This window comes from Odocoileus virginianus, chromosome 1, assembly GCF_023699985.2.
Source record: "Odocoileus virginianus isolate 20LAN1187 ecotype Illinois chromosome 1, Ovbor_1.2, whole genome shotgun sequence".
NCBI classification, from domain to species: Eukaryota; Metazoa; Chordata; class Mammalia; order Artiodactyla; family Cervidae; genus Odocoileus; species Odocoileus virginianus.
The window spans coordinates 19,068,803-19,094,654 of record NC_069674.1 but is presented as its reverse complement, the minus strand read 5'-3'; the positions used below and the strand labels follow the sequence as shown (position 1 = coordinate 19,094,654).

General features: G+C 36.2%; 1 protein-coding gene across 7 annotated transcripts in view; it reads right to left on the bottom strand.

Moving 5' to 3' along the window:
* The window catches only part of CNOT4 (CCR4-NOT transcription complex subunit 4), a 148,912-nt gene that overhangs the window by 54,386 nt on the left and 68,674 nt on the right, over nucleotides 1-25,852 (bottom strand). For all 7 annotated transcript variants that reach the window (XM_070465350.1, XM_070465344.1, XM_070465355.1 and 4 more), the window contains exons 2-6: nucleotides 24,795-25,060; nucleotides 11,765-11,962; nucleotides 4,183-4,269; nucleotides 3,307-3,408; nucleotides 2,473-2,598 (exon numbers count right to left, since the gene is read on the bottom strand). In XM_070465350.1, coding sequence (XP_070321451.1) covers nucleotides 2,473-2,598; nucleotides 3,307-3,408; nucleotides 4,183-4,269; nucleotides 11,765-11,962; nucleotides 24,795-24,968 — 687 coding nt within the window. In that variant the 5' untranslated portion in view covers nucleotides 24,969-25,060. The remainder of the gene's footprint in view (nucleotides 1-2,472; nucleotides 2,599-3,306; nucleotides 3,409-4,182; nucleotides 4,270-11,764; nucleotides 11,963-24,794; nucleotides 25,061-25,852) is intronic.

Below are 25,852 nucleotides of genomic sequence, written 5' to 3'. Positions count from 1 at the left end.
TCCCCATCTTTCCACAAAAGAATTAAGCTTTCTAACGGGTCATTACAGAATTTTCTGAAGATCACTGGAAAATCAATCTCTCTTTTTAGAAGAGAATAACACTAAAAGTAACTCAGAGATGAAGAATTTTCATTATCCTAAGTAACACTTTCACATAAAAATGAATATATTTAAACGTTGGACCAGAAGATGGCAATTTAGTGCCAACTGCTTTGTTTTTGTGAATAAAGTTTTAAGGGAACAGTACTGCTCATTCATTTACATATAATCTATGACCTTGTTGGTGCTACAACAGCAAATCTGAGTAGTTGTTACAGAGACCATGTGACCAGAAAAACTAAAAACTAAAACATTGACTAACTCTCCCTTTACAGAAAAAGTGTGCCAATCCCTGCTCTATACATGACAAAGAGAGCTCTGTATTTCCTGGAGTTGGTAGCTCTCTATCAAAATGCAGTGTTACAAACATGATGGAAGAAATCAGACAACAACTGACTGTGCAACTAGTCACACACAAAAATAAATTACAATGAAATTACACTGAATAACTTTCTACTCTTTGCATGTATATTATGACTGCAAGGACATTTTTACTTACCTTCAGGGTTGTTAATTATTTTTAAAGTGTGGTCTAAAGAGATGTTATGGGAAAACCAAAACCAGAACAGATCAAAACAAAAACAAAGCAATAAAAACAAGAGCAGTATCATGTGATCCAGCACAACTGTATCATATATATTGCACAATGCATCATTCCCTGCTCTGAGAGGGCTCTTGCCTGTTCAACTATACAAATATTTCATACGGCACTGAATTTTGAGTTATGCAGTAACAAGGAAAGGCCTGTTTTTGCCATGATATAATTTGTTCGTTTCCTTTCTACACTGAGGAAATGTTTTAATGAAGAAACCCCCTTTCAAAGTAATTTTACATTCAAAGAAGAGAGAGATGAATACAGGTCAACAATATGAAATAAATTTTAAATTGTTAAGGAAAAACACAGTTTAGATGTGGATTTTACATCTTTAAAATTAAAAAAGCCCTGAAAATTGTTTCTGCAAGCAATACTTCAGGAGATATTACGGCTTTCATTAGTCACAAAGAGCTCAAACTGGTATTCAAATGGTTTAACAGGGGCAGTTTACAGAGACAGGTTAAATAGCATTACAAATAAATTTCAAGGGACTGCCCATCCATTTTCTTTTGCTTTTTAATAATACTTAAGTGAGATCAACTGGGGCTTAAAAACTCCTTGACAGATATTTTCATTGTAATAATACCCATAAGTAAAGCATAGTTCCCATTAGTCAAAATACAGCATGAAATGGCTCAACCTTAGATTTCATCCAAGAAAGTTTCATTCAAAAGAAAAAAACTGAAGAACCATTTACTGGATAAGCAAGAAATAAGTAAGTCATCTGTCCCCATTAAATATCACAGAGAACTTAGTTTTTGGGTTTGGGGTTATTATTATTATTTTTTTTTTTTACATGGACCATTTTTAAAGTTCTTACTGAATTTGTTACAACATTTACTGTTCGGTTTTTTTCACTGTGAGGCATGTGAGATCTTAGCTCCCCAATCAGGGATCGAACCTACAGCGCCTGTGTTGGAAGGTGAAGTCTTAACCACTGGACCACCTGGAAAGTCTCTTAACACTGCTTCTGGATCATAAAGACCATGCATACTGTAAAGAAATTCCAATGTATTTATTATAATGTGATTTAATCAGTGATAACTCCAAGTCAAAAAGGGTAATATTTCATTCCATTTAACAATCTGCTCTGAAAGGAGCCCCTCCTAGACCGTCTCTAGTTTGACCTGGAGAATGAAAGGCAGCAGTCAATGCCCACCACCTTCTAAATGAGAAGTATTCCTGCAAAGTCCACAGCAACAATCTGAAGTCTTCACCTATAATAGGGAAGTGCAGCATTGTGCTTTGGCATAATCCTCATTTAATATGCCGTATGGTCAATATTTTTACTTGTAAAGGCAAATTTATACTACAAATTGCAAGAAGACAGGAGAACAGGAAATGTAAAAAAGAATACAGGATAATAAGCCTTCAATTCACCCTTTACAGGACACTGACTCACTGTACACTTTCATGGGTAGAATCATTTCATAAAAACAATTTAGCTTTTCAGTGGCATTTAATAGAGTATTATTTTCTAGCACGCTCTATGAAGAGCAGAGATGGCAGAGGGGAACCTCATAATTACAATACTCCACACTTAGCTTTCATTTTGCCTACATTTTCAAAACTTAGGGGGCCACAGATGCATTTTTTATTATAACAATGTCCTGCAGAACTGATATTCCAAAGAACAACCACATATTTGGAAAAAGTTAATTTAAAATAATAAGAGTTTAATAAAAAATAAAATTCTTAGTTTTTGCTTTTGCAATTTTAAGTTATAAAGCAAAATACTTCCTTTGCTGCAAAGTTGATAATTCACATTACTTTACTACCTGCATTTCCTCTTTTGTGAAGCTGGCCGCCTCGTCCCCCAATTCATGCAGGTACATGCAGTCAGGCTTTGGACACTGCATATTCTTTAAGAAGTAACTGCAGTATTTTGTTGTACCTAGAGATGCCTGCAGGAAGAGAAGGGAAGAAGGAAAAAGACCCAAAACGTAAACTGACACCAGAATGAGAATTTCCATATCTAGTGTTTTCATTTCATCTAAAATGAGGCAGACACAATGAAACAAAGTATGGCTGTGAATACTAGAGAATTCAACTATCATTAGCAGAATTTATTAAAGGTGATGAAACACCTCAATCTATGGTTTCTGGAGCTTGAGCACCTGAATCTTTTCCCTAGAGATCAGGTGAGTAGGAAGGCAAAATCTGTTCCATGTTTTAAGCAGTTAGGCACATAAGACAAATTCCTTTTTCTAATTATGCCATCCTTCTTTCAACTTACTTAAAGCATTGCTTGGTGGGACCCTTCACTCAAGCCTGAACTAATCAATGTCCAAATATTTAAGGACAACAAATTGGAACCATCACCTATTTCTTACAAGAAGAGTAATAAATCCATTTTCACAAGAGAAAATATGTGTAAATACAGGAGAATTTTTTTTTTAGGATTAATCCCCTAACAAGGTATGTGTTTACTTCCACCTGGCAGAACAGGACCCTAACAGGTAAGTGATAAGCAAATTAGCTGTCATAGGTTAGAATGGATACCTAGGAAGCAATCTTTAAATAGGACTCCTTTATTAATATGTAACAGCTATGTTCTTCTGTACTTGCTACACGTTATCTCCTCCCTCTAAAAAGCCCGAGGCCCACATTACCTTAAGTGTTCTGCCGTCCACCACCACATTGTTAACACACTGAATGGCTCTGAGAGCATCCTCCGACCGTATATACGTCACATAAGCGCTGGCGCTCGGACCCTGAAGGGAGAAGCCACTGCCGTTAGAACCGGATTCAACAAAACTTAAAAAAAATTAACCTGCAACCTGCCAAAGGAATTCTAAAGGCCTTTACTAACACTATCTTTAATAATAATGACAATGATTAGAAGCAGTAGTAGCTCTGATTAAACTATATACTAGCCCAACTTAAGATAATCATACTTCATCAATTTTATCTGATTTTAAGCAGACTAAAATATTTATGAATGAAATATCTTTGGCTTGGCAATTTTCTTATAAAAGTCATCTGACAGGCTTGTCAACATTACAAAAAAACCCAAACTTTGAAAATTAGATTTGAAAAAATAAGATGTGAAGATACTGTGTCAAACTACATTCTCAGAATAAATGCAATCTTTAACAGTATTCTAATAGAAAATAAAAAAAAAAGAAAGAGTATTCTAGCTGCTAATATCAGCATAACAAAAATGCTCTATTAAGTTCACAATATCTGAAAATATTAAATAGAAATTATATAATTTAACTGCTTGGTTATAGACTCAATTCTCCCTCCCCTTCAAACCATCACTAAATCTGTTACTACTTTCCTCTTAATACTATCAATTCACTGTTAAGTTTTGAAAGGATCAAACAAGCACCAAAAAATTCCCCCACCCTACCAACAGAGGTCACTATATGGTGTAAATGCTTGACCCCCAAGCTTTCTAATCACAGAAACCAAGTTTTCCTTCTGAGCAGCCCAGGTCAAGCCCTGACCATAGGGAGGAAACAAAAATCCCTATAATTAGTTACCTGTGAGCCTGCATATGATGTGCTATTATTGATGACAACTTTATGTATTTTACCAAACTTCCCAAAATATTCTGGTCGTTTTAAAACCTATAAAAGAAGAAGAAATAAGGTATAAACTGTCCCCACTTCATCAACTTTATCCTTATAATGGGGACATGCACCATGCCTCTTGAGTGAAAAGAAAATAATTGTTAAAGTTTCCCAATAAATGTGACTACTTTACTGATCACAATTTGTGTGGTTAACTTAACTACAGGAAATCATCAACAAAAATCTAAAAGCTATTCTTTACTGACCCACTGAATAGAAACTGAGACTGAGTAAGTCTCACATTATCTACTACGTTCTAACATGTGCACCAATAATCTATGGGATTTTAATTTGACAGTATTTTAAACACAAAACAGATCAACTATCTTAATCACACTGTCATTAATAGATGATTCTTATAAGGTCTCAGAACAATGACCAAGATTATGTATTAAACAGAAACTCAAAAACAGACACAAGTAGAGACAGTTTTACTCATAAATCTATTGTACATAAAATATTATGTATTAAAGCACTGTTTATAAGTTATAAATTCCAAATATGGTAACAGAATATTTTTCAAACTTTCATGCTTTATGATTTATTACTCAGTGTATGTCAATAAATTTTCCTTATGTCAATTTCACCATTTTTCAATTGTCTTCTATGTTTTTCTCTCTTTTCCTGATAAATAACAAATGAATTTTTCTCTATTACCTGGTTACTTCTTGGTGGTCATTTTCCCTCATACTTGTGCCATCTCCTTTACTATGTGATCACTATATGCATTCATTTAGCTTCTCCTGCAAACTAACTTAACTTTGGCTAACTTAATCCTCTCTCCCAGGATTTGCAACTACCTCAAAATTAAACTGTTCTTTTCCAAAATTTACCACAGACCTACATAGTATTTGTTTATAGGTTTAAAATTCAACATTCAAAAAATGAGTATCATAACAACCGGTCCCACCACTTCATGGCAAATAGGAGGAAAAGTGGAAACAGTGTCAGATTTTAATTTCTTGGGCTCCAAAATCACTGCACATGGTGACTGTGGCCATGAAATTAAAAGATACTTGCTCATTGGAAGAAAAGCTATGACAAACCCAGACAGCTAATTAAAAAGCAGAGACATCATTTTGCCAACAGAGGTTCGTATAGTCAAAACTGTGTTTTTTCCAATAGTCATGTATGGATATGAGAGTTGGACCATAAACAAGGCTGAGTGCCAAAGAATTAATGCTTTCGAAGTTGTGGTGCTAGACAGGACTCTTGAGTGCCTTGGACTGCAAGAAGATCAAACAGTCAATCTAAAGGAAACCAACTCTGAATATTCATTAGACAGACTGATGCTGAAGCTAAAGCTCCAATACTCTGGTCACCTGGTGTGAAGAGCCAGCTCATTTGAAAAGATTCTGATGTTGGGAGAGACTGAAGGAAGGTGGAGAAGGGGGCAACAGAAGATGAGATGGTTGGATGGCATCACTGACACAGTGGACATGAGTTTGAGGAAACCCCAAGAGATAGTGATGGACAGGGAAGCCTGGTGTGCTGCAGTCAATGGGGTTACCTACAGACCCACTGTTCCTACAATCTCTCCAAATAGCAAGCTATCTCTCAATTGAAGTTTTCTGCATATATCTGTTCAAGTGTATGCAAAGTACCTTCTCCAAATACTCTTATTTGATAATATTCTCACATACTTAACATCTTAGCTATTATGCTCTACATTTCACAGAACCAAAGTTTTGTGAAATAGTCTGTGGTTGGGGTGTCATGAATTCTTAACAGTTTTCAACTTGATTAATATAATTTTTTTTTACCTTACTTTATTTTAGGTTTTTATAAGTATAGGGTTATTATGTTTTCTGCAGCCAATTTTAATGGATAAGAAGGTGCAATGACTACACTGGCTTTCTATCTTTTTCCCACCCAAATCTTCTGAAGGATATGACATTTAGAGTGGCAAAGGCGATGACTCTCGGTTGTTCACAGAAAGTCTTAGGATAGAGGCTATGGGAAGAGTATGTATCTTGAAAAGCCTTATGGCCAGTGGAGAACAGAACTGCGTTCCAATATTCCAGCTGGATGTGTACTAATTCAGCAAAAGGCCTCAGCCAAAAGACCTGCTTCAAGGGACTCAGCCTGGTCAAAAGTTGTGCTGCATCAGCACCTCATATCACATCCAAGTTGATGGTAGTACTTCTCAATGAAGGCAGCATCAAGGGATGTTGGCACATTATGTCAAAGTAACTGGGAGACACTATTGGCGCTCAGTGGGTGGGAGCCAGGGACAGCTTACAGCACTCAGGCTAGCCCTGCACCACAAAGAACCATCCTACACAACTTCTGAATGTTCTACAAGACATTCATCTAGCCAAGATGCTTGTTTATAATTAAGTGAATCTAGAAACAAATCATAAATATAAAACACTTTCCCACAGTTTCAATGCATGTTGAATTTAAAAGCAAACACTCTGTAATTAAGGGACAACTACAAATGCTTTGTTTGAAATTTTACTAAGAATTCGTCAGAAAAATCACACACATCATTAACTCTTCATGGTACCCATGCTGTCAGTACATACATCTGTAACAATCTGCACTTTTAGTTGTCACATTCACAGTGATTCTACAAACAGATGCAAGCTCCTATTTCATAACGTACTGGGAAAAAAAGTACTTTACAAACTTATATACACACACAAATCATTTGCGGATCCAGTTGAAATACTTATTTCAGCCCCTGAGAGTCTGCACCATAAGCTCCCAGGTGATACTAATGCTACCAGCCCAGAGGTCACACCCTGAATAGCAGTACCAAGTACTGCTTATACTTTAATTTCTCCCTCATTTTTTTCAAATTATGTATCTACCTAGACAGATTATATGATCAAGAAGTCATTTTATGAAACTCAAAGGGTGCTACAAAATACTATTTAAAAAAAAAAACAAAAAAACGTGGGTACTGGGTCTGTAAAGGTTAAACACTGACTTATGGAAATAAATTATGGCCAATAATTGAGCAATACTTTCATAAAAAACATAAGACTTGTATATAATTACAGTGAGCAGCCAGAATAGTGTTTCCAAAGCACCAATCCCACCATGTCATTCTGTTCTTAAGATTAGTCAATAGCTTCTCATTGTCTTCAAGATACAGTGCAAACTCATTGAAAGTGAAAGTGAAGCCGCTCAGTCATGTCCGACTCTTTGCGACCCCATGGACTGTAGCCTACCAGGATCCTCAGTCCATGGTACTTTCCAGGCAAGAATACTGGAGTGGGTTGCCATTTCCTTCTCCAGGGGATCTTCCCGACCCAGGGATTGAAACAGCCCAGGTTGGATGCATGAGACAAGTACACGGGCCTGATGCACTGGGAAGACCCAGAGGGATCGGGTGGAGAGGAAAGTGGGAGGGGGGATCGGGATGGGGAATACATGTAAATCCATGGCTGATTCATGTCAATGTATGACAAAAACCACTACAATATTGTAAAGTAATTAGCCTCCAACTAATAAAAATAAATGAATACATGATAATGAAACCAGGTCTCCTGCATTGTAGGCAGATGCTTTACCATCTGAGCCACCAGGGAAGCCTTTTAAAGCCCTTCCTTATCCCTACCACTTACCTCATCAGCCTCATCTCTCACCATTTCACTCTTAATTTTCCAGCCAAACAAATCATTTGAAGACCAAGCTCTTTTTTTTTTAATCCAGAAGCACTTGTATAATCCCTATGCCTGAAGCACTTTATGCCAAAGATAGCCAGGAAGTTCATACTTCCTGATGGCACTCCAACAGTGAGGTGCCATCTCTTGTGCCTCCACAACACACAGCACTCGTCACAGTATACAGCTGCTTTTATAAATAAACAGGGGCAACCTTTTACTGGTTTATGTTCAATGTCTCACACAGCGCCTGACACACTGCAGGTACTCAATAAATGTTTATGGAATAATTAAACTCTGTTAGAATTGAACAAAAGGAATAACACATGTGTAAAACACTAGTGGGCCTTAATGTATTAGGAAATGATCTATGGGTGACAAAAACAGCCTGCCCAGGCAAGGGAAACTCAAGTAATTTCGATGTTCTATATTAAGTTGCACATTCAAGGTTCTATCTAAACATAAGTTGAATAAGCAAAACAGTAAATAAAGAAAGTAAAGAGCATGGGTAGTAGGCAGAACAGCCTGCATATAACCACATAACCTATATATTCAAAGTCCTATATTTACTTCACAGTGAGTCAACTTGAGTACTAGCTACTATATAAAAAGTTATATGATAGAATTATAAATGCCCAATGACATACCTAATGTGTAAAATGTCTTCCTATACGTTGGGAACACAAATGTTCATGCACATGTCAGAGAAAATAAAAAATGTAGTGACAGATGAAGGATGAATAGACAAATATGTGGATGAAGGAACCATACAGATCACTGGTATAAAATACATCAGAATAGGAGTTCAAAGACCAGGGAGACGGGGCGGGGGAGGGAGGTGGATGAGGGTGGTTTCTAGTCCTGGGTCTGCTATGAAACAGCTAAGTGATCCTAGACAAATCATTCAACTTCTCTATGCCTCAGTTTCCCATTTCTAAAAGAAAACGGTTACGTTTTTAAAGTCTTTCAGTTCCTCAAACAAGCAGCTCTTTCATGCTACCATGCACCTGGGACATGTCTGCCCTTATTTGCTACCCAGCTAATCCCTAGTCATTTTTAATAATCCTTTCCTCAGGGAGGCTTTTCGTGGATCTCTGCACTAGCTAAATTACCTACTGTTCATATGTTCTCAAAAAGCCCTGTATCTTCCTATTTATAAATACTCAGCACACTTACAAGTACTTAAGTCTGTCTTCTCCACTGTCTGTAAGCTTCTAAGGGTAGAGACTGTGTCTGGCTTGCTAAACCATTTCAGTTCCAACATCAAAGTATCTAACAGACTATAAGTATTCAAGAGCTAATTTACAGAACGAATGATTAAGGTTCTGACAAATTTAAATTTTTAGGATTTAGGAGATGATTACTCTAAGCACTATCTCTAACTACCATATCTTCTAAGATACGCTTTTTTCCTATTAAGCGATAAATGGATACATTTGACCATCAATCTTGGTATGAAGTTGTCAGATGTACAAAAATTATTTTCAAAATAAGCTTTAAATTTTCCTAAATGCTCCTATTCTACTAATCAGAATTCAGCCAAATATCAAATTGTTCATCATCCAAAAATAAGTAAATGATAGGGATCTTCTTTGACTCAAAGTTCCCCTAACAATTTGAAACTTGGCGATTTCTAATGAAGTGTTCCAATCTGAAAGAGTTAGGCAGTTACATTAAAAAAAAATTTTAAGGTATTATTTAGAAGTAGTAGGGTTTAATAACTAAAACACTAATCTTTGGTTTTCTTAGGGTTTCAAGAGAAACAAATGAGAGAAACTAATGTTTAAGAAAATTCACTGTCCTCTTACCAAGCAACAGTGCTTTCAAAAGTCTAAAATCAAGACAGTAATTTTTTAGGTATATTTACATTCATGATAAAGTATTCTCTTTCACGAGTCATTCCCTAGATTAATTTCTGTGTAATAGTTCTTCAGATTAATCTTACTGACATTGTGCTATTTGAAATGAATATAAATCTCTGTACATACGTAAAAACAAACTACAGATCTAAGTCACTTCTCTAAGAAGAAGCAGAAACCTGTAAACCAAACATCAGACAGACTATGGCTTCACTTTACCAGAGTTTGGGTGCTGCTCGGTAAGCCTCCAGTACCACAAAGGACTAGATTTTGTATTAGTAAAACCAAGTACATCCACATCCAAGAGTTGTTAAATAAAAATTAAAGTTCCATCAATTTGCTGGACTAGCAGGGGGCCCCTTGGTGCCCTAGGGGTTAGGACTGCACACTTTCACTGCCATGGCCTAGGTTCAATCCCTGGTCAAGGAAGCTGAGATCCCACAAGGTGCATGAGTGCCCCCCTCCCCGACACAAATTTTTTTTTTTACTGGAGTAGCAGCTTCAGAAAAGCAAACATAGATTCTAATCAATAAGATTAGCAGGAATAAATAGAGGTAGGTAAATTAAAAACCTGCTTAGGCAAGAAATGTTCTCTGGTTGGAAAAAAGTAATGTTTAAAGAGGGAGACAGAAGCATTGATGCAAAGTTGTGGCAGTGTTCAAGAGTGAAATGGGATCCTGACTGTCTGGGGAGTTAAATGCTAGATGATTTAGGAAAAAGGGAGAACTAGCTGCTGAGGTTAAATCGCAGGCCTAAAATGAGCTCCTTTCTTATCATTTATTAGAGATATGAACTCTAGATCTACCCCTTTGGCTTTGGAAAAAACCTCGTCTCTTGACGATCGTGTAGCCCACTAATGCCAGCATCTCGGACCTAGATCCTAGTAATTCATGAGCTGCCTCCACATTTATTACCAATGACAGAGACTTCTTAGTAAGGTCACCCTGATGTTCTCCTCTACAGATCTTGAAGCCCTTCGCAGCCTCAATACATAGTTAACTAATCAGCAATAAATATTTCTTATTCTTTCTAAACTGATTTTTACAAAATCAATTTTTAGACTCCTTATATTTCCTCCTTCTGGGGCCTTTAGCCCTCTTGGACCAGTTCAAAGATTCCCGCCTCCCTAAGCATATTCACTGTAATCCTTTCTCTGATTGCTGCCATCCTGAGCCTTACTTTAAACCCTTCTCAAGGAGTACTTCCGAGAGATCCCTCAAATCCAGCTCTCTCCAACTGAAGCAGACATTCTGGCTGCCATTCAGTTTCTATTTGCCTTCCCAACAATCTAGTCAGCATCTCCTGGTATATTAGGAACTAAACATTAGCAGACATGTATCCAAGGGCATTAAGGAAAAGTAATGAGTTCAACATTACTCTAATAAGCCTGGTGGAGGAAGGAGAGAAGAGTTAAGTAATAAACAAAAGGGTTAAGGCCTCCCCTGCTTTCAACATATGACAAAGAACCTCAACCACTGTTTCCCTCTGAATTCTTTCTCCTTCCCCAAAACTGGCTTAAAATGAATGAATAAAGAATGATGACACAGTAGAGCAACAATTCTATCACTGTTTTATAATCAAGGTTCACCGCTTCGGCGTGATTAAAAAAAAAAATACAGATCTCTGGTGGGTTCATGAAAGTACATCTCCACTGTTGGTCCTTAATACAGCTACAGAAAAGAGGAAAGAAACAGAGCAGTCATGTCAGATGAGCCTTAAGAGCACAACAGAGACACTGTCCAACTTCCGTAGACTAGGAGCACTGAAGGGGACTTCAGAGACCCAATTCAACTGCCCAGTTTCACAACTGAAGGAAATGAGCCAAGAACGATGAAGACACTGGCCTGAGATCACAACTGGTCACTGGTTTCTTAGTGATTATTAAAAATCATTTCCCATTATCTTCTAAGTTTGAGAATTTTGAGGTAAATCCTGCCTTTGGGCAGGGCCAGCTACTATTTCCAAATAAAGAAAAAGAAAAAAGTGCCAAATTGAGAAAGGAAAGTGAAGACAACTTACCTCTGGGTCTGCTAGGCGCTGAGACAGACCTACAACAAAGACGAGGTTTTTTTGTACAACACGTACACTAGCCAAATGTTTGCGATTTTCTGATATTTTCTGTTTTCTCTCATTTTGTTTCTGTTTTTTCTCATTCTTTATCCTTTGCAGTTCTTCCTGGGAGAGTGGTTTATAAACTGCTGGGTCTTCTGGATATGGCTTTAGGCATAAAACAAACACAGAAGTTAGCATTAAATGAACAGAAAACCGTGAATAAATAATTTTCAAATACTTGATGATATGTATGCAGTTATTTGCTACATCTCCCTTTTTCTGAATGTTCTAACTGTGTAACTTTTTATTTAATAAAAGTTAAATGTTACATAAGAGTGTTTTTAAATACTATGTAAACCACTTTTAGTGCTAAAACTTAAAATATCACCAAAGGTTCTAAAATTTTAAAAAACCACCGTGGTATTACCGACAATGCCTAGAACACAGTTTACAGGAAAATTAAGCTTTTAAGGTACTATGTAAAGGGCAAAAAGTACAAAATATCATCTAAATATGGGTTTATTGTATTACAATCAACTAATATTTAATGAAAACGTACTATGTGCTTGAAGATTAATGAAGTACTTATTCTTTAATAGACATTTCCTGTCAAAGGAGATGGGCAAATAAACAATACACAGATACTCTGGCTCAGGAGTTTGAACTTAGCTTCAACACTTATTATCCACATGGCTTTAGACAAGTCAATAGAACGCTATGTCTCTGTATCCATGTCAAATAAAATGAAAATAATCTTAAAGGCGGATATAAAAATAACACTCGTTAAAGCAATTATTTTAACTGGCCCACAGTAATCTCTCAATAAATACTAGCAATTACACCACTGTAATGTTTTTCTCTCTCATCATTACAATTTTGTTTTCATTCCTACTGCTAATGCCAAGACTACTGATGGCCTGAATGAGAGCTGCAAACTGGCTTTGAATCTTGGATTATTCTTTACTGAGAGACCTTGGCTAAGTTATGTAATTTGTCTGCCTCAGTCTTTCGTAAAATGGGAATCACAGTACTTTATTCATTCAGAGGGTTTCTGTGAGAATTTTAAAAAGGCAACACACTTATAAAGTGATTAAAACTATGTCCTGCACAGAAGCATTCAATAAATCAGTTATTATTTCAGCTGGCCCTCCATATCTGCAGGTTCCACATCCTCCAATTGAACCAAATGAAACTATTTGGGGGGAAAAAAATTCTAGGAAAAAAGTTCCAAAAACCAAAATCTGAACTGGTCATGCACCTAGCATTTACATAGCATTTACATTGTATTTACAACTATTTATACAGCATTTACATTAGATATTAGAGACTATACATAATCTAGAGATGATTTAAATTACATGGGAGGATGTGTGTAAGTTACACACAAACACTCTGCTATTTTATATGAGGGACCTGAGTATCCACAGATTTTGGTATCTATGCAAGTGGCATGGAGGGGGCTGTTCCTAGAAAAAAATCCCCCACAGACACAAGAGACAACTGTATTAACAAAAAAGGTTAATAGTAAGTGGAAGATGGAACACACTAATAAATAGTAACACGTAAAGCTGAATGTGAAGAGATCCCAGAAATGGGAAATTGTGCCTATCAGAATACCAGAACCTGGGATTAACAGAAACGCTGCTATCAAGAATAAACCAGAAATGAGGAAGAGAGAAGGGAGTATCACAAGCCTGACACCGTGCATGCCTTTAATGTAAAGTTACTTTCATCTTTTCCATACATAAGTTTAAAAAAATTACTTAAAAAAAATTAAACAAAACACCCTCGAATATGTGAGCACACTCTGAGTAATGCTGAAGGCAATTAAGAAAGTGAGATTTCTTTTCCTGTTCCATTATTTTTACTAGTAATAACATAAAGTCTCCAAAACTCCTGTTCTTAAATATTCAGCCATAACTCTTAGTGGTCCTGCAGAATAAAGTGCCCATTCCATTCAATTCCCACATTTAAAAATTTGAATCTTTTAGCTAATTGGTCCTTTTTGGCATACTCCAACATACTAGTGAGTGAGAAGCATATAAAACAGCTGACTCAGTAATTTACCTGACTTTTGCATGACCTAAGGATTTTATTCCAGGGTCAAATATAAAGTTTGTGTCATACATTTTAGGAGCTTACTAAATATCTGCCACATTAATACCAAGCTATTTTGTAGAATTAGAAATTCAGCACTACTAATTTTCCTTTTTAAAAAAATCTTATTTCAAAAAGTTCTTACATTTTAATTTGAGGAACCAAATGGTTAGAGATCTATTACAATAAATTCAATTCTTCAATTGATGTAACCGTGCCCATTTAAATTTCTTCCCTTTTCTACACTCACACTTCTGTACCTATATTATCTTCTTTCAAATCAATCTATCTGCCTGGATGATTTTAATCCCATGAAACTATTTAAAACTACAGAGGCAAAAGTATAAAAATGAACTACATACAAACCAATTTAAATACCTTTCCACAATATCACTTAAATTTTCATTTGCTATTTTCTACCACAGGATTTCTGGGTAGCTCCTTTTAAAGCATTTATTAAGTTTATTTGAAAGCTGTTGCCCTTCACTAACATGTGGAGTGGTGATAATCCACTCCCTGAGTCAATCAAGCCTTTAGATTGTTCCCAGATCCATTTCAAAGCCTGGTCCATGCACTGCATCATTCCACCAGTCCATGGTAAGTGTAAAAAATTAAGAAAAAGCACTTGGAAACTTTTACAGCAACTTAACATTTCCACAACATTCAAGTATGTCATCAGTGGGCTCTGAAGAATAAGATATTTATCAGTGTGGTTGTTATCAAGCTTAGGTGGTAAATCACATGACACAAGCTGGATACTAGGCATGCTCAACAGAACCCTGTATCAGTTTCCAGCAGACTGTGCTGGGCGGGGGTGGCGCACACAAATCTGGTTCTACATCAGAGATAGTCTGAGAAACACTAGTGTAACTTTTCTGAGAACACGAAGATTTGACAAGCATTCAGGTTTTTTTTTTTTTTTTGCTAACCATCTCTGACACTGTAAAATCCTAATAAAAGATGACGCAAAATAATATAAACACCTCCAATAAATGGAGATTGAAAATGACCAAAAATCACGTTGTGGTACCAATTCTCATGAAGTGTATTACTGATGTTATCACTATATTGAGTTTGTAACACCGGTTATCCCAGTCTTTTTCTATATTACTCCAAGTTTTTCCTATGGAAATTAATACTTCTATCAGTCTTCAAAGGCAACTTTATTGGACTATAACTGCTATATAATGATAGATTACACATACCAATACAGAAAGATACTACAGGAGAACAAGATAAATTAGTTTATTATGACTTATCCTCCAAAATCCTCTTACTCCAACTTAAAAGAGATTACAAATACTAACACTCTTTCATCTTAACATATTTCTGAATCTGCATCTCTGTTGTTAGGAAGAATTAAATAAATTGTTTCAGATAATAGAAATCTGGTAATTTAAACCTAAACACAAATGAAAAATATACAAAATTTTATTAGTCTCAACCTGTCTAAAGGTTTCATAAAAAGTTGGTAAAGTACACATTCTATGATGGTTCCTCCTCCACACACACCACCATTAAATACCTACTCTACAAATCCAATAGAAAGTTAACCATCTGATACAATAAGATGAGGAAAGAAGCTAGATTAAAGATGGGAGATGAAAACACATAATTTGAACAGCTGCAGAAAAACACTGTGACTTACAAAACTAGTAACCTTAGGGAATTCCCTAGTGGTCCAGTGGCTAAGACTCTGCGCTCCTGATACAGGGGGGCTGGGTTCGATCCCTGGTTAGGGAACTAGATCCCACATGCCACAACTAAGACTCTATGTAGCCAAATAAATAAATGTTTAAAAAAAAAACCAAAAACTAGTAACCTTAGTACTAAAAATGAATATAAAGAAAAATACATCTTGTCTATTTTTTGACTGAAACACATACGTTAAACCTAATATTCTAGGAATATAGGATCAAATAAAAAGCTATAAGCAAAAAATTTTTCTTTAAAATTTTCTACTGCATGTTACAAACTAGTGATAAATAGGATACTTGTGGAGAAGCATTTTAAATGTGCAAAATATTTTTAGTAGTGTTAATTTGTCAACAAATTGCCAAACTACTAATTAAGACGGTTTATAGTCTTTCATATAATCACTTAATTCCTTTCATATGTGTAGTTACGGTTCCACTTTTATTCTCAATTTACATGTATATTTAGATGTGTCTTCTGTTTTATTTTCTTATCAGACTTACCAAGACTTTGATTATTTTATTGGCTGTTTCAAAGAACCAGCTCCAACTTTTATGAAAATACAGCTTTCCTATTTCATTAAATTCTACTTAATCCCTACTTTCTACTGTCATGTTTCTTCTTTTCCTATTTTCTTAACCCAGAAATAAGTTCATTTGTTTTTGCTCTTAATTTTCTAATAAATGCATTTACAGCTTCATCTTTCCTTCTTGCTAAAGACAATGAAAAATACTGTGTAAAACTTTTCAAACCAACATCTTAAAAACAATAATGATCTGCAGTGGTGAAGTCCCAAGCAAATTTCTGGATAAAAGTCAAAACCCAAAGAGATAAGTGGAAAGGCTGAGTAACAACCAATGGGAGAGAGGAACAAATGAAGAAAGAAGCACAGCATTCAAAGTCCAAAACCAGTCCAAGGTGAAGAGTTCTGGGGAGATCACTCCCATGATAAGCCGAGACCAGCTCACCCCCAAAGGGCTCATATTCTCTTAGGGTTAAGTACAGCTACAGAAAGGTCAGAACAAGATAAGAAGAAAGGAAAAGGGTGAAGAAAAAAACCATCCTAGAGAAGTTGAAACCAGCCCCAGGGAAGATGTGCACCTGAGAGAACCAAAGATTAAGGCATCCCTAATGGCAAAGAGTCAGGCACGACTGAGTTACTGAACTGAACTGAACTGAATGGCAATGATCACAGGTTCCAGCAGAAAGCAAACCAAAGCCTATCTACAGGATGGCAAATTTATCGTGGGCCTCAGAGAACTACACAAATAACTCAGTGACAACCACGAAGCCAATACAGACAACAAATCACAGAAATAAAACAACAAGAACGACAACCAGCATTAAGATCCCCCGCAGACTTTAGCAACTGGAAGTACTGGACAGATTTTAAAACAAGAATGATTATCTGTTTAAACAAATATATGACAAACTTGAAAATATCTGCAGGGTATAAAAATCTTTTTTAAAAAATCAAGTAGCAAAAAAGAACATACATTACTTTTAGAAATGGAAAACAAAACTTTAAAATTCAGTAGACTAGACCTTATATACTATTTAACTTACATGCTGAGTACATTATGCAAAATGCCAGACTGGATGAATTCAAGCTGGAATCAAGAATGCAGGGGGAAGTAACAATAATCTCAGATATGCAGATAACACCACCCTCCTGGCAGAAAGCAAAGAGGAACTAAAGAGCCTCTTGATGAAAGTGAAAGAGAAGAGCGGAAAAAGCTGGCTTAAAACTCAACATTCAAAAAACAAAGATCATGGCATCAGGTCCCAGAACTTCATGGCAAATAGATGGGGAAACAATGACGGACTTTATTTTCTTGGACTGCAAAATCACTGCAGATGGGAACTGCAGCCATGATATTAAAAGACGCTTGCTTCTTGCAAGAAAAGCTATGACCAACCTAGACAGCATATTAAAAGCAGAGACATTACTTTGCCAACAAAGGTCCATCTAGTCAAAGCTATGGTTTTTCCAGCAGTCATGTATGAATGTGGGAGTTGGACCACAAAGAAAGCTGAGTGCCGAAGAACTGATGCTTTTGAACTGTGGAGTTGGAGAAGACTCTTGAGAGTCCCTTGGACAGCAAGGAGATCAAATCAGTCAATCCCAAAGGAAATCAGTCCTGAATATTCACTGGAAGGACTGATGCTGAAACTGAGCCTCCAATAGTTTGGCCACCTGATGCAAAGAACTGACTCATCTGAAAAGACTCTGATGCTGGGAAAGATTGAAGGCAGGTGGAGAAGTGGATGATAGAGGATGAGATGGTTGGATGGCATCACCCACTCAATGGACATGAGTTTGAGCAAGTTCTGGGAACTGGTGAAGAACAGGGAAGCCTGGCAGGCTGCAGTTCATGGGGTCACAAAGAGTTGGACACGACTGAATGACTGAACTGAACTGAGGCTAGATCTAAAAAAAAATTAATTGATTAGAAGGAATCATCTATTTATGCATTAAAGGAAGAAAAAGAAAGAAACAGAAAAGAGATGAAAAGACATGACAGATAGTGAAAAGAATTGGAAAATATTTAATCAGTCCCAGAAAGAGAGGAAAGAAAATAATGGCAACAGCTGACAAGATAACAGCTTAATTTTTTCCCAAACTAATGAAACTCTAAATTTGATGATTTTGAATTGTGGGCTGGAGAAGACTCTTGACAGTCCCATGGACGGCAAAGAGATCAAACCAGTCAATCCTAAAGGAAATCAACCCTAACTATGCATTGGAAGGACATGTTGCAGCTCCAATACCTTGGCCACCTGATGCCAAGAGCCGACTCATTGGAAAAGACCCTGATGCTGGGAAAGATTGAAGGCAGAAGAGGGTGACAGAGGATGAGATGGGTGGATGGCATCACCAACTCACTGGACATGAGTTTGAGCAAACTCCAGAAGATAGTGAAGGACAGGGACACCTGGCCTGCTGTAGTCCATGGGGTCTCAAAGAGTCCGACACAACTTGGCGACTGAACAGCAACAATGAAACTCACCAAATCCACAGATTCAAAAAGCCCTACAAACCTCAAAAGGAATAAATAGAAATACACAAGTGAGTTCTACATTTTGGAACTGATCAATAGTCAATTTCTGTGCCAGATACACTGTATTTTAAAGTTTTGTACAAATTTATTTGTACAAAGTTGTATGTATGCACAAACACACATACCTGCTAACTGTGTTAATCAAATTTTTCATTCCTTCTGTGTACTTCATGTGTGCATGTGTGCTAACAAGTGACTCTGTGTGACATATTTCTAAAATACAGAAATTAGAAGCTCCTCGATTATGAAAGTGGGTGCAGTTTCTCCTGGTATTTACATCAGCTCAATATACTTCAAAGCTCTACTAAGTAAATAAAAGTTTTGTGACTCTAGGGGATCTTTCATCAGTAAGAAAAATATCCTCTTTAACTACTTTCAAAATGTGTTGATCTTGAATCTGATTATGACTAAATAATATCAGTACTATTATACTTTCTTTCCTATGGTTTCCATTGACCACTCTTTTTCCCCCCTAGTTTCATGATCTATTTCTTACATGTGTTCCTAGTCAAACAGTTCTACAAGGTTTATCAGGAAATAGAGCAGTCCCCTATATGCTTCCTCCTCAACAGTTGCCTCTCCCTAAAAATAATCTGTTTATTCTTTTACATTATTCTTTTGTCATTTACTATTACACCATTAAATAACATGCTTGTACTGCTACTTCTTGATTTTTTCAGTATTCAATATTATTACATTATGCGAACTCAAGATTTAGCTTTCTTTCAGCCAGCCTAACAGCATATTCCAAGCCCACTTACTAACTTTCCATCCTAATTTCATTAGGCCAATAGGCACAATTACATTATTACAAAGTTCAAATATTACTTATACACTTTCACCTCCAGCTACAGCAGATTATTAGATGATTAACAGACTAGGGATACCAGCATAAACAACTAGAAAACTAGACAAAATGTATGAAGTGACTGTTTTCAGACACTGACCAACAGGGAATGAACAGCAAGCAGATCTATGGCCTCTGAGAGAAAGCAAGAAGGCAGATAAAAACCACGAGCGTCCCAGTTTCCTGCTCTTCTGGCACTTACTGGGCCCTGGCACTGGTTCTAACAGTCACACTGAGCAGAAGGGACAGTGCTCAAAATTTGAAGAGGCTGAAGCAACTAAAATTCATGGGGCAAAAATACCACAGAGAGTGAACTAATAAAAAAAAAGAGTTCCAGAAATCAATATGGAACAATCCTGTGGTATCCAGTTTTCATAACAGCCCTCCTGATAGAGTGTCAACAGTGAATTTGGGAAGAAAATTAAAAAGAATTAACACCAGTCACATGTACACTCTTCCAGAATACAGATGAGGAGGAAACACTTCCTGAAGCAAGTATTTCTTTGGTACCAAATCTAAAAACAATATAAAAGAAAGCCATAGATAAATACTTCTCGTAACACAGGTACAAAACTCCTTATGAAAATATTAGCAAATTGAAAATAAAAAGGATAATACATCATGACACATAAATCAAACAAGATTTACCCTTGGGAGGGAAGGTTGATTTTAAAAAAAATCAACCAACCTAAATCACTGTTTCTACAGATCAAAGGAGATAACACACCACCTAGACAGAAACAGAAAAGGCACTGACAATATGCAACACCCACTCTTGATTAAAATCTCTCAGTAACCAAAGAATAAAAGCAAATGTCCTCTACCTGATACAGACCATCTACAAAAAAATGGCGACATACTTAATAATGAAATACTTGATGCCTTCCCACTAAGATTGGAAACAAACAAGGATATGTGCTTGTAACACTTTCATCCAAGATTACAGTGTAGAGCTTTATTGTTGTCCAGTCGCTAAGTCATGTTCAACTTACCCAGTGCAATATGGCAAGAAAAATAATTTTTAAAAAATAAAGACTGAAAAGAAATAAAACTGTCTTAATTCACAGAAGGTGTAACCATCTATTTAGAAAATCCTAACAAATCTATTTTACAAAAATCAATTATTCTACCTATAAAAACGAACAATTAGAAAATGAAATCTTAAAAGGCGTATCATGTGCCACAGCTCAAAAAACATAAAATAGTCATAGGCAAATATAACAAAACATGCTGCACTACTCTGTACACTGCAACTATGGGACAGTGTCTCTGAAATGTAGAAAATTAAACCTTATTCATGAACTACATAAGTCAACAAGTTTAAGATGTCATTTTTCCTCAAATTGACCTGTTTATTCAATGCAGTCTCAATCAAAATTCCAGTAGGCTTTTTGTACAAAATGACAAATGAATTAAAAAACTTACGTGGAAAGGCTAATGTTTAGCTACCCAAACATCAGTCTGAAATGACCAACTCCTGATCTTTTTATGTGCAACCTACCTCTTCCTCTTTGGAAACTTGTAGAACCTCTTTCTCTTTGGTATTCTGATATTTGAAAATAAAAGTTTGCTGGACTTCCCTGGGGTACAGTGGGTAAGAGTCTGCCTGCCAATGCAGGGGACACTGGTTCAATCCCTGGTCCAGGAAGTTTCCACATGACACAGAGCAAGTAAGCAAGGGTGCCACAACTACTGAGTTTGCGTGCCTAGAGCCTGTGCTCTACATGAAGAGAAGCCACTGCAATGAGAAGCTCGTACATTGCAACAAGGAGAAGCAAGCCCTGCTCGCCACAACTAGAGAAAGACTGCACACAGCAACGAAGATCCAGTGCAGCCATAAATAAATATTTTTTAAAAGGTCGTTGACTTTGTTTAATACCTAAACAATTATTATTTAAAAAGTTTATGCCTGGCACTTGATAGGCATTTTTGATTCTTGGGGGTGTTTTTTCGTTTTTTTGAGGTAACACTAGTTTATAACCTTCTGTAAGTTTCACATGTACAACATTTTATTTCTACTTCTAGTACCCTATAGCAGGCTCGCAACCAAAAACTTAAGTTTCTGTCACCAGTTGATGCCGTTTATCCATTTCACCCTCCCTCTTTGCCCATTCCCCTCTGATAATTATTACTCTGTTCTCTGTATTTCTGTGTTTTTATTTTGTTTGTGCATTTATTTTGCTTTGTTTATGTATTTGACATATGAGTGAAATCACACAGTATCTGTCTTTCTCTAACGTATTTCACTTAGCATTGACTCTTCGAGGTCCACCCAAACTGTTACAAATGGCAAGATTCTACCTTTTTGATGGCCAAGTAATATCCCAAGGGTGAGTGAGTCAGTGAGTGTGTGTGTGTACACATCACATCTTTTTTATCCATTCATCCACTGATGCACATTTACATTGCTTTCATGTATTTTTTACTCTAAATAATACTATAAGGAACATAGTACATATATCTTTTTAAATTAATATTTTTGTATTCTTTTGTTTCTTTTTAATATGAAAATATATCCTTTGGTCCTGGGGATATTCTTCAGTCATATTATTGAAGGTAATTTTCTTCTCTATCATTGTAGTCTCTTCCTAGAACACTAATTTATTTGGCCTGTGACCTTCTGGACTGATCCTCAAATCAAAGTTCTCTCTTCTGTCAAACATTCCCCCTTGCTTTTTCACATTACTTGTTAAGAGATTCATCTCAACTTCATCCTCCAGCTCTTTCCTTAAGTTATTTCTGCTATCATATTTAATTTTCAATAACAGTGTTTATTGTTCACTGAATTTTTTTATACCATCTTATTCTTATTTCATGGATGCAGTAGCTTCCATTATTTTTGAGGTAAGAATAAAACATTTGTTCAAGTTCTCATTTCCTTGGCCGGCCTCTAATTTTCATGAGAATCAACACTGTATGGTGCTACATCAGTGTACCACCCATATTTCCACATTTGCTGTTTCCATTTTTCTCAGATATGCTGCACTAAAAGGACATGCAAAGGCAGTCTAAAGGATGACCTGTGCCTATGTTTAGGGAAGCACTAAGGTCCACTTGACCCCACCAAGCTCAGCAACTAGGACCAAAGAGAAATGTTCAACTTCATGTTTTTAAAATCTGCCTCTCTCTGCTTTTCAAAGCTATGTAAACAAAAGAGGCCCTTTCTGCAAAAAGACAGATATCATCGTGTGGGCCAAAATCAGATGCTGGCTTGGACTAGTCCCCACCTGCATCTCCAAGTTTATTTAAATCATCTCAATTTGCCATCTCACAGAATGCCTTCTACAGACTTTTCCCCACAGGGTTGAGCTACATGTAAACTATAGTTTCATGGTCCTCTCCAGAAACACCTGTGGTTTCTTTCTGTATTAACATAACCACTGAAGCTGGTCTCCAAAGATGTAAAGATCTGCTGGTCCCTGACTGAGATGGGTAGCTTCATAATTTTGGATGTCCAGCACTCTCTGGCAAAGCTAAGCCAGATTCAAAGACTTTGCCTGACCTGTACTATCTGCATTCCATGACTCATGCCATGAGACAGGTATGAGTAAGGTCTGATAGTTAAAGAGACTAAGGACAGGTTCTAAGAATTGTGGATATGAAATCAACAGGAAGAAAAAAAAAATATTCCTGGTCTGACTATTTACGATAAATGACTCATCTCAAATTTCTTTAATCTGTATTTTTTTCTCTTTTTTCTATAAATGTTGGAAAGCATAACCTGTCATCTTTTCCACTGACCCTCTCTTGTGATTTCACTCAGTGTCACTAATTTACAAAAACATTCTATATATTGATAACTTCCAAATTTATAACTCCATATCCAAACCAACTTGAATAAATTCACCTGTTTATTCACTATCTCCATTTAGATCTCTAACAGGAATCTCAAACCTAACATGTTTAAAACCAAGTTCCTGATCTTCTCAAAAAAACCTATTCCTATTACAGTCTTCCCCATCTCAGTTAAAAAGCCATTCTCTACTTCTAGTTGTTCAGTTCAAAACCTTCCTGTCATCCTCAACTTTTCTACTTGTGTTGTTATAAAACATATATATATGTATATATATATATATAGTTTTGAAACTACATTAATTAACACTTAATTTTTTCATTCATATAACATATGTTAACTGCCCACTAGATTTTAAATAAAACACTGGACAATGCATTGTCTTCTGAGTTTTTGGTTGTTAAATATTTTTTTTTAAATAATGCAGGTATGTAAAACACATTTCTACTTTATCAAAATTTGGTAATAATGAACCCAAGAGCTTTTTTAATGGGTAAACAGAAAAGAAAGCTTAAATTATACAAACAGACATTAAAGAGAAGGCAAAAAACAGATATTTGCATTAATCCCTAAGGTAACAAATAAAGAAAGACCTACAAAACAGAGAAGCAGCAATCTTACTCATTCTCATAGGTCATTCACTACACTATAACTGCTATATCTGCTTAGTAAAACAACCAGGCCCAGAAAATTACTTTAAAAATCATAGTTTTTTTTTTATTTAGAGGGGATTCAAAGGACTTGCCTGTGACCACTGAACCTACTCCCCATCAGTTGACGCCTTAGACAAATTACTTAGAAGGCCTAGTTTCCTTAAGTGTATAATAGGGATAGCACTATCAGCCTAGAATTGTAAACAAATGAGTAAGTGCTACCTTCTGAACCAGGATTTCTCTTGTCATTTTAACTCACACTCTTTCTCAGTAAACGTCAAAAATTCTCTATTTTGTACTAGAAAACTAAATCAAATTTCTCCCCAGAGGTAAAACTGATTGTGTTTTTCCAATTTGACACCATCCTATCTAAATCTACTGCCTCTCACTACTCCTAATCCTTGCTAAAGAATCTGCCGGCAGTTCGGGAGATCCAGGTTCGATTCCTGGGTTGGGAAGATCCCCTGGTTCGGAAATGGCAACCCATTCCAGTATTCTTGCCTGGAGAATACCATGGACAGAGGAGCTTGGCAGGCTACAGTCCCTGGGGTTCCAAGAGTCAGACACGACTTGGCGACTACACCACCACCACCACCACTGACTGTCAATCTCCTCAGATAAGAAAACTAAAGGCCAACCAGAGAGGTTCTATGACTTTAGCAAGGTAATATACTTAGTTAACCATAATGTTGAGACTCTGACTCCCAGGGCAGTGTTCTTTACACTTCATGATATATTAAAAATATAATGTCACACTTTATCTCACCTGAGTTGTGTGGATTCTGTTAAATCAACTTACTCAAAGGCATGGGGGAAAAAACTAAACGCAAAGTTATTTTGGAGCATTTACCTTTCTACATGCAGGACAAAGCCCATTTTCATCAGTGCGAATTCGATGCCAACAAAAGCGGCAAATCTGGTAGCCACAGGTGCAAGGGAAAAAGTTGATATCATCTATCTCCAAGGGCTCCATGCAAAGAGGACATTCCACAGGGTCTTCCTTCGCGTCAGGACTGCGAGACATCTTCACTTTTATTAAACAGCAGCAAAAGTTTATAATAATTTAAGGGAGAAGGAAGTTCAGCACTGAGAACTAAACTGTAGAACTTCAAAGACCTGCATGACAAAAAAACAAAATATACTGCTTACTACTGAAAAACAATGGCATTTTCAACAATCAAGAATCATATTATCAGCAAATTTGAAAAATATTAATCAGATCCATTTTTGCTATCATCTCAGAAGATGGAATTCTGAACATTTTGCATGTCAAGATAAAAGACCTGAGAGGTTGTTACATTTTTAGATTCAACATTAAGAGAAAAGAACTTCCTTTTTTCAGCTATAACATTTAATACAAAACCAGTACTAATCATAGCACATTTTAGAGTAATAAATACTATACAGAAGCACATTCATCTTAAAACATATTCTATATTTTAAACTGTCTCATCTTTGACCTAAAAGCTAGTAGTAATATTGCCATGTAACTAACAATATTATAGCAGTCTAAAAGGTGTCCTAATTTACAAATAAGTTTAATAAAGAAGAGAGGCTTCAGATGTCCATTACATGTTAATATCAAACCATAACCACAGAAAATATAAGAGCTGAAAAAATGTGCCACAGAAGCTAGTCGTTTACAATTAAATAGGTATTAACATGCCAAGAAAAATTTCACTTCTGGGAAAATAAGCACGTATTAAACAAATGAAAATATTCCTTTTTATTGCAGAAATGCTAACAGCCTAGAGAAAGGGGGAAGAGAACAAACAGACCTCCATGTTTCAAAGTTTTCTTAAAAATTAATAATTTATCTTTTTAGATTATGGAGATTGAGAATTTTAGGCAAAAGTCACTGTTAAAAAGTTATGTCAAAATAACAGAGATTTTTGTTTATGTACATAA